The sequence below is a fragment of the Mandrillus leucophaeus genome, unplaced genomic scaffold (assembly GCF_000951045.1).
Source record: "Mandrillus leucophaeus isolate KB7577 unplaced genomic scaffold, Mleu.le_1.0 Scaffold18, whole genome shotgun sequence".
Classification (NCBI taxonomy): Eukaryota; Metazoa; Chordata; class Mammalia; order Primates; family Cercopithecidae; genus Mandrillus; species Mandrillus leucophaeus.
In genome coordinates, this window is record NW_012101809.1 from 1189832 (window position 1) to 1198509 (window position 8678).

At 38.9% G+C, this 8678-nt stretch overlaps 1 protein-coding gene across 1 annotated transcript in view; it reads right to left on the reverse strand.

Moving 5' to 3' along the window:
* CHUK (conserved helix-loop-helix ubiquitous kinase) overlaps positions 1–8678 on the reverse strand; it is a 43293-nt gene that overhangs the window by 18672 nt on the left and 15943 nt on the right. The window contains exons 10-11 of the mRNA XM_011977386.1: positions 3923–4117; positions 1555–1657 (exon numbers count right to left, since the gene is read on the reverse strand). Of these exons, the coding sequence (XP_011832776.1) occupies positions 1555–1657; positions 3923–4117 (298 nt within the window). The remainder of the gene's footprint in view (positions 1–1554; positions 1658–3922; positions 4118–8678) is intronic.

Consider the following 8678-nt stretch of genomic DNA (forward strand, 5'->3'; position numbering starts at 1 on the left):
CAGCACTTTGGGAGACCAAGGCAGGCGGATCACCTGAGGTCAGGAGTTCGAAACCAGCCTGGCCAACATGGCAAAACCCTGTCTCTACTAAAAATACAAAAATTAGCTGGGCATGGTGGTGCGTGCCTGTAATCCCAGCTACTCGGGAGGCTGAGATAGGAGAATTGCTTGTACCCGGGAGGTGGAGGTTGCAGTGAGCCAAGATTGCACCACTGTACTCCAGCCTAGGCGACAAGAGTGAAACTCCGTCTCAAAAAAAAAAAAGACAAATTTTAGCAGAGGGACATCTTACAAAATACTTGACTTGTAGTCCTTAGAACTGTCAAGGTCATCGAAAACAAGGACTATTTGAAGTCTGAGAAAATGTCACAGCAAACAGGAGCTAAAGAGACATGACAACTAAATATAATGTATCCTAGATGAGATCTTAGAACAGAAAAAGGATATTAGGTAAAAATGAAGGAAATGTGAATAAAGTATGGGTTTCAATTAATAATATATGGGTTCATTAAATGTAACAAACGCATCATACTAATGTAAAATAGATTTTTTTAACTTTTTAATATTTTTTAATATTTTATGTTTTTTATTTATTTTTTTGAGAAAGGGTCTCACTCTGTTGCCCAGGGTGAAATGCAGTGGTGTGACATTGGCTCACTGCAACCTCCACCTCCCAGGTAAAATGTTAACAATAGGAAAAACTACATGCGCAAGTGAGGGGAGTTATATGAAAACTCTGTACTATCTGCCCAATTTTTTGGCAAATCTAAAACCATTCTTTAAAAAAAAAAGTTCATTAGTAAAATAGTAATAATAAAGTCTGGGGCAAGGGGAGTTGACTGAAAAGAGACATGACAGAACTTTCTGAGGTGAAGGAAATGATCTACATCATGACTGTGGTGTGGATTACACAAGTATATAAATTTGTCAAAAGTTATCGAAATATATCTGTGAATTTCATGCTACATAAATTTCACTCTATGTAAACTGCCTCAATTTAAAAGAAAATTTCAAAAGAAAAGTAATAAAAAGATTTTTTAAAAAGTAAGATTACATATATTTCAGCCCCTCTGCTCAATTTTGTTGTTGATTTTGTAATTTTGTGCTTTATTTTATTTGGGTAGACATACAGTGATCAAACACTTAACTTGTTCAAAAGAAAAGAATAATTTTCACACGATAAATTAAAACATTTGAACATCAAGCAGTATTCACAGGAAAAATGAAATAAATACTTTAACATGCTTAGATAATGAAGAGACAATTAAAAAGTAGGTTTAACTAATAGTGAAGTTTCATTCTCCTGTAAGAGTCCCATCCTCAAGAAAGTAAATCTTCTCTTAAATGAATGATCTGGTGAAGATTTAATATCTACCTTTTCACCTTCCAAACTATATAAATCAATTTTTCAGAATTCTCATATAACTCCATATAGAAACTTCAAGTATGAGATACAGAACACAACATCAAAAGTCCATTTCTACTAATCATACTGAGAGTTAAAGTTAAATTAATTCATGTTTAAAGCTCAGCCGCTAAGCGGACTGGACTTACCAATATAATTTACACAATCGGATAAACTTCTGGAAGCAAATGGCCCTTCATACACAGTTTTACTTTTATCAAACAAATAAACCATATAGCTATCACAGCCTCTCTGAAAAAGAAACAAACAATTAAAATCCTGCTCAAGGATCTTTGAAAATCCTAGGTTTTCTAAATACTTATGCACCAGATTTTCTACTTTGAAATGCAAATGATCAAAGTCAATGTGTATTAGCATATCTCTTACAAATAACAGAGTCCATACTTTTGTTGAGGAAAAAGACCCAAACTTTTGTATGGGCTAAAGTAAACAATCGCCAAAACCCAAAGAACAAATGCAAAAAGATATATACAGTGAAAAAACTATTCAGTAATCAAAAGGAATGAAGTACTGATACATGCTACAACATGCATGGACTTCAAAAATACAAGGCAAGTAAAAAAAGTCAGACAGGAGACTATATATTACATAATTTCATTTATATGGAATGTTCAGGAAAGGTAAACTTTTGGAGATAAAAAATAGATTCCTGGTTGCCTGGGGTGGGCAGAATGGAGATTAACAGTTAATGGACTGTTAATGGAAACGTTTTTAAGCTGGTTTATGGTGATAGCTGCAAAATTTGGTAAATTTACTTTAAAAAAAAATCACTGCAATTGAGCATCAAGTCAGTGACAAGTTAATAAAAAAGAAACAAAAAAATCACTATATTGTACACCTTAAATGAGAACTAACGTGATAATTAATATGCCTCAATAAAGTCATAAAAAGAAAAATGGGGAAAAAGTCATGACCAGTCGTATTTTACCACGCATCCATCCTTTGGCAGGACCTATGAGACTGCTGGTCTCACAGTAGTTTCAGAGTACTGGACTTCAAATACGAAAAGAAATTTTTTTGTTTGAGACAGGGTCTTGCTCTGTCACCCAGGCTGGAGTGCAGTGGCGTGATCATGGCTCACTGCAGCCTCAACCTCCCTAGACTCAAGTGATTCTCCCACCTCAGCCTCCCAAGTAGCTAAGACTACAGGGGTGCACCATCAAACCTAGCTAATTTTTGTAGTTTTTGTACAGACAGGGCTTCACCATGTTGCTCAGGCAGGTCTCGAACTCCTGAACTCAAGCAATCCACTCACCTTGGGTTCCCAAAGTCCTGGGATTACAGGCATGTGCCACTGCACCAAGCCAAGAAGGAATAATAAGTGGGAGTGTGGCAGGCCAGGTCTCACTAACATAGGCCTCCATAACAACTGTTTCAGCACTGACTGAGTGGTGAAGTTAAATACTAAAAGCTGAAAGAGCAGCCGGGCACAGTGGCTCACGCCTGTAATCCCAGCACTTAGGGAGGCCGAGGTGGGTTGATCACCTAAGGTCGGTCAGGAGTGGTGAAACCCCGTCTCTACCAAGATACAAAAAACTAGCTGGGCATGGTGTCGGGCGCCTATAATCCCAGCTACTTGGGAGGCTGTGGCAGGGAGAATCACTTGAACCCAGGAGGCGGAGGTTGCAGTGAGCTGAGATTGTGCCATTGCACTTCAGCCTGGGCAACAGGGCAAGACTATGTCAAAAAAAAAAAAAAAAACTGGAAGAGCCAGTGCCCTTACACAAAGGCTGAAATGGAACCAAAGCCTACCAAGAGTTCCACCCAGGCCCTTCCTGGGGCTAAAAGCAAAATAATGAAGGAATTCTTAATAGGACCCATTTACGATTAAATGTTTTATTGGGGGTCTGAAGAAACTCCTCAGGCTTCCACAAACAAGTTTATTGGAGGTCTGTAGGAACTCCTCAAACCTCTGTGATTTAATAGGAGACAAGATAAGGGCAATCACCCCAGCACCTGGACCCATTTAGAGTAAATAAATTTACTGAGGCTCCAGAGGAATGTCTTCAAGACTCAGACCTTAGTTACAGATTAAACTAATCATTTATGTTTTTAGATGAATGCAAACTTATACATAGACATATAGCTTAGAGGATATATAAACTCTGGGAAAACTTTGTAATTTTGAGTTGGTCTGGCGATAATTTCCAGGCCTTCTACCTGTAACTGGTTACTGAAATAAAAACTCCCTCCTCTCCCAGTTCATCTGCATCTCGTTATTGGGCCGAGAGAGTAAGCAGCCTGACCCTCAGTTTGGTCTGGGTACAGGAGCAGAAAACTGGCACCAAAGAAAAAGTCTTGCAAAGTTCAAAACAACAAATGTTTCATTTCTATCCTGTTCACCTTGCAAAGCAATGATAAGAGTTGGGAGTAGGACAAAACCAAAACAGAATGTGCTCCCCAGACCAAGGAATTCCAAGTATGCATAAAAATTGCAGGGCATGCAATCCCTCTAGATTTCATATACTCTAGGGATATTATAATTAATTTTCTTACAACTCCATCTAGAACACATTGAGAGGCTGGTTTCCGAGGATCCAGAGAAATTCCTGTCTCTGAAAGAAGTTCTTGAGAACCAGTATTTATTCCAGTTTCACGCTCAATACGAGACTGTAGTGAATGAAGACTTTCATCAGGTGGTAACAGAAAAGAAATTATCTTTGCAGAAGTCATATTTAGGATGTGTACTATCTGTATAAATAAAAAAAAAAGGTAAATTTATTGATCATTTGCTACATAAAAGATTCACTGCCAGATACTAAAAGGTGAATATCAACAACAGGCATTATTTCTGCATTAAACAAGCTTCACTCATTCTCCAAAGTGAGATCTCCTTTTATAATTATAAAATGACATTCTGAAAACTGAACAATTTCCTTTTCTACAATAGATGTTAGTTCCAACAATAAAATTTCAAAGTTATAGGGATGCACAAAATGAATAAATAAAAATCCCAATTTGAAAGAACAGTTATTTATTTTGAAAAAAACATTATCATAGACCTAAAAGGAAACATTCCAATTCATGAAGTGCCTAACAGAAGACAACCACTGGGGTAAACCACTTTCTTTATTTATTTTATTTATTTATTTATTTTGAGACAGAATCTTGCTCTGTCGCCCAGGCTGGAGTGCAGTGGCGCGATCTCGGCTCACTGCAAGCTCTACCTCCTGGGTTCCCGCCATTCTCCCGCCTCAGCCTCCCCAGTAGCTGGGACTACAGGTGCCCGCCACCACACCCAGCTAATATTTTGTATTTTTTAGTGGAGACGGGGTTTCACCGTGTTAGCCAGGATGGTCTCGATCTGACCTCGTGATCCGCCCGCCTCGGCCTCCCAAAGTGGCTGGGATTACAGGCGTAAGCCACCGCACCCCACTGGTAAACCACTTTCACATAACATCCCCAATAATTAGATCTTTTAATCTCCATTTTAAACAGAGAAAGAAACCAGAGTTCTAAGTTAAATAACTTGTTAGGGATCACACAGCTAATAACTGGTAGAGCTTGGATCTTAACTCTTTTTGTGTCTGGCTACTTTGTGCTGCCTTAAGAAATCATCTGATAGAAGAACTAGTTCTCCCTTTAAACAGGAAAAAGCATTGTTATGCGTGGTGAGTTACCTTTTTATAAGGCAACCTAACCCCAGAGCAGCAACCTGCCTAAGGGCCCCAAATCAAACAAGAACAGTTTTATCACTCTCTCCTAAAGCCCCAGTAAAAGTAACCTGATACAGGCCAAGTGAGTGTGAGGCTGAGTCAGGTGGGGCTCTGCCCATGTAAGTGCGGACAGCAACAGAGTTGGACTTCAGTCTTTTGAAAAGAACATGATTTTAAATTCTCTTCCTTCCAGCGTCCTTAGAAAAGCCATACAAAATTAATGCCTACATTTCTCCATGCCTTACATTGACTAGTATATGCAAATGATTAAAATTCTCTCAGCTAAAAATCCTTACTACAAAGGTGGGCATTAATCCAAGGCCACTATTATTTCTTTTTTTCCCCTTTAAAACACAAATTTGAATTGATGTTCAAAGACACAAAACTATAGACAACAGTATAATAAGCCCCCTCCCAACCCTGTGAATGCCTCACCTAGTTTCAACCATCATTTACATAGAGCCTATCTTGTTTCATCTGTCATAGCCCTCTCTTGATTTATTGCTTTATCTTTTAAATATTTTATTTTGTGACAATTTAATTTTTTTGACATATAAAAATGTTATATATTTGAGATATACAACTTGATGTTTTGATATACATTGTGAAATTATCACATTTCAGCTAATTAATATATCTGTCACCTCTTTATAGTTGTCATTTTTGTACTTTTTTCTTATGCTGCCTTGTTTGGACCTTTTGATGAACATCTCTACATACACCTCCCCACTCCCGTCCCTGCAGCCCCTGGCAACTATGATGCTACTGTCTGCTTCTATTAACTATTATAGATTCCACATGTAAGTGAGATCATGCAGTATTTCTCTTTCTGTGTCTTGCTTATTTTACTTAGCATGTCCTCCAGGTTCATCCACATTGTCCTAAATGGCAGAATTTCCTTCTTTTTCTTAAGGCTGAATACTATTCCACTGTGTATATATGCCACCTTTTCCCTATCTATTCATCTGTCAAAGGACATTTAGGCTATTTCCATATCTTGACTATTGTGAATAATGCTGCGATGAACATGGGAGTGCAAATATCTCTTCACAAGCCTGCTTTAAAATCCTTTGGATAGATACCGAGAAGTGAGATTATTAAATCTTACAGTTCTATTTTTTTTTTTTTTCTTTTTTTGAGACAGAGTCTTGCTGTGTCACGCAGGCTGGTGTGCAGTGGCATGATCTCAGCTCACTACAACTTCCACCTCCTGGGTTCAAGCAATTAACCTGCCTCAGCCTACTGAGTAGCTGGGATTACAGATGTGCACCACCATGCCCAGCTAATTTTTGTAATTTTAGTGGAGACGGGGTTTCCGCATGTTGCCCAGGCTGGTCTCAAACTCCTGACCTCATGTGTTTCACCGTGTTAGCCAGGATGGTCTCGATCTGACCTCGTGATCCGCCCGCCTCGGATCACCTGTCTCAGCCTCCCAAAGTGCTGGGATTACAGGTGTGAGCCACTACACCTGGCCAGTAGTCCTATTTTTAATTTTGAGGAACTTTTATACTGTTTCCCAAGACAGCTGTAATAATTTACATTCCCACTAACAGTATAGAAGGGATTTCTTTTTTCCCACATCCTAACTCTTACCTTTTTTCTTTTGCATAATAGCCATCCCAACAGGTGGGGGGTGCTATCTTAGTGTGGTTTTGATTTGCATCTCCCTGATGCTAAGAGTTGTTGAGCACCTTTTCATATGTTTGTTGGCCATCTGAATTTCTTCTTCTGAGAAGTGTCTAATTTAGGTCCTTTGCACATTTTTAAATTGGGTTATTTACATTTTTGGTATTGAGTTGCATGAGTTTCTTATAAATTTAGGATATTAATTGCTTATTAGATGTATGGTATGTATGTATCTTTTCCCAATCCATGGGTTGCTTTTTTGTTTTGTTAATTGCTTCCTTTGCTGTACAGTTTTTAGTTTAAAGGCCCACTATTATTTCCACTTACAAATCCTAACACAGATGCCCAAATAAGTGGTGCTACAGAAATACTAAACTGAGACTGGGCATGGCGGCTCACGCCTGTAATCCCAGCACTTTGGGATTACAAAACAGGTGGATCACTTGAGGTCAGGAGTTCAAGACCAGCCTGGCCAATATGGTGAAACCTCGTCTCTACTAAAAATACAAAAATTAGCTAGGCTTGGTGGCACAACACCTATAATCCCAGTTACTCAGAAGGCTGAGGCAGGAGAATTGCCTGAACCTGGGAGATCAAGGCTACAGTGAGCCGAGATTGCGCCATTGCACTTCAGGCGACAGAGTGAGACTCCGTCTCAAAAAGAAAAAAAAAAGAAAGAAAAAGAAAAAAGAAAGAAAGGGATACTGAATATTCCCAACACAAAGAAATGATGTTTGAGATGATGGATATGCTAATTACCCTAATCTAATCACTACACAGTATATGTATTGAAACATCACTATTTACCCCATGAATATGTACAATTATTTGTCAATTTAAAAAATTAGGCCAGGCGCAGTGGCTCACACCTGTAATCCCAGCCCTTTGGGAGGCCAAGACAGGTGGATCACTTGAGGACAGGAGTTCGAGACCATCCTGGTCAACATGGCGAAACCCTGTCTCTACCAAAAATACAAAAAAATTAGTCGGCCATGATGGCACACACCTGTAATTCCAACTGTGTGGGAGGCTGAGGCACGAGAGAATCACTTGAGTCTGGGAGGTGAAGGCTGGAATGAGTGGAGATCGTACCATGGTACTCCAGCCTGGGTGACAGTACAAAACTCTATCTCAAAAAAACAAAACAAACAAAAAAACCTTAAAAGCATATTAACAATTTTGTTTGTTTTTGACACAGAGTCTCTCTCTGTTGCCCAGGCTGGAGTGCAGTGTTGCGATCTCGTCTCACTGCGGCCTCCACCTCCCGGGTTTAAGCAACTCTCCTGCCTCAGCCTCCCGAGTAGCTGGGATTACAGGCATGCACCACCATCCCTGGCTAATTTTTGTATTTTTAGTAGAGATGGGGTTTCACTATGTTGGCCAGGCTAGTCTTGAACTCCTAACCTCAAGTGATCCACCTGACTCCGCCTCCCAAAGTGCTGGGATTATAGGCATGAGCCACCGCACCTGTATTAACAAAATTTTTAAAAAGAAATACCAAACTGTTTTTATAACCGGAAGTTGATCCTTTTCATGTGAATTCCAAATGTCACAACATGATTGCCAGTATTTCTCTTATTAAGAGACTTCTCTTTAATATAAATCTTTTATGCTTAAAAGGGGAGTAGGGAAATCTTCAAAACTGATATGGATTTACAATACAATTATACTACCTGAGACTTTCCATGCCTTCCCAGTTTAGGCATATTTCACACTATGACAGCTGTCATTTATAGCAATAGCAGAAACTTAGGATGAAAAATCCTATAATGGACATCTACTTTTACACAGGATATTAGGATATGTCATCATGGCATCCCACTACCAAAGCTCCAGGCCAGAAGGGAGCAAAAGAAAAAAGAGGAAATACAACCTAAATTTATCTTTTTGTTCACTATAATATTTAATGAGTACCTACTATTGGTAGGTACATACTGTTGGTACATAATATTAAATGTGTTGTTGGTCGG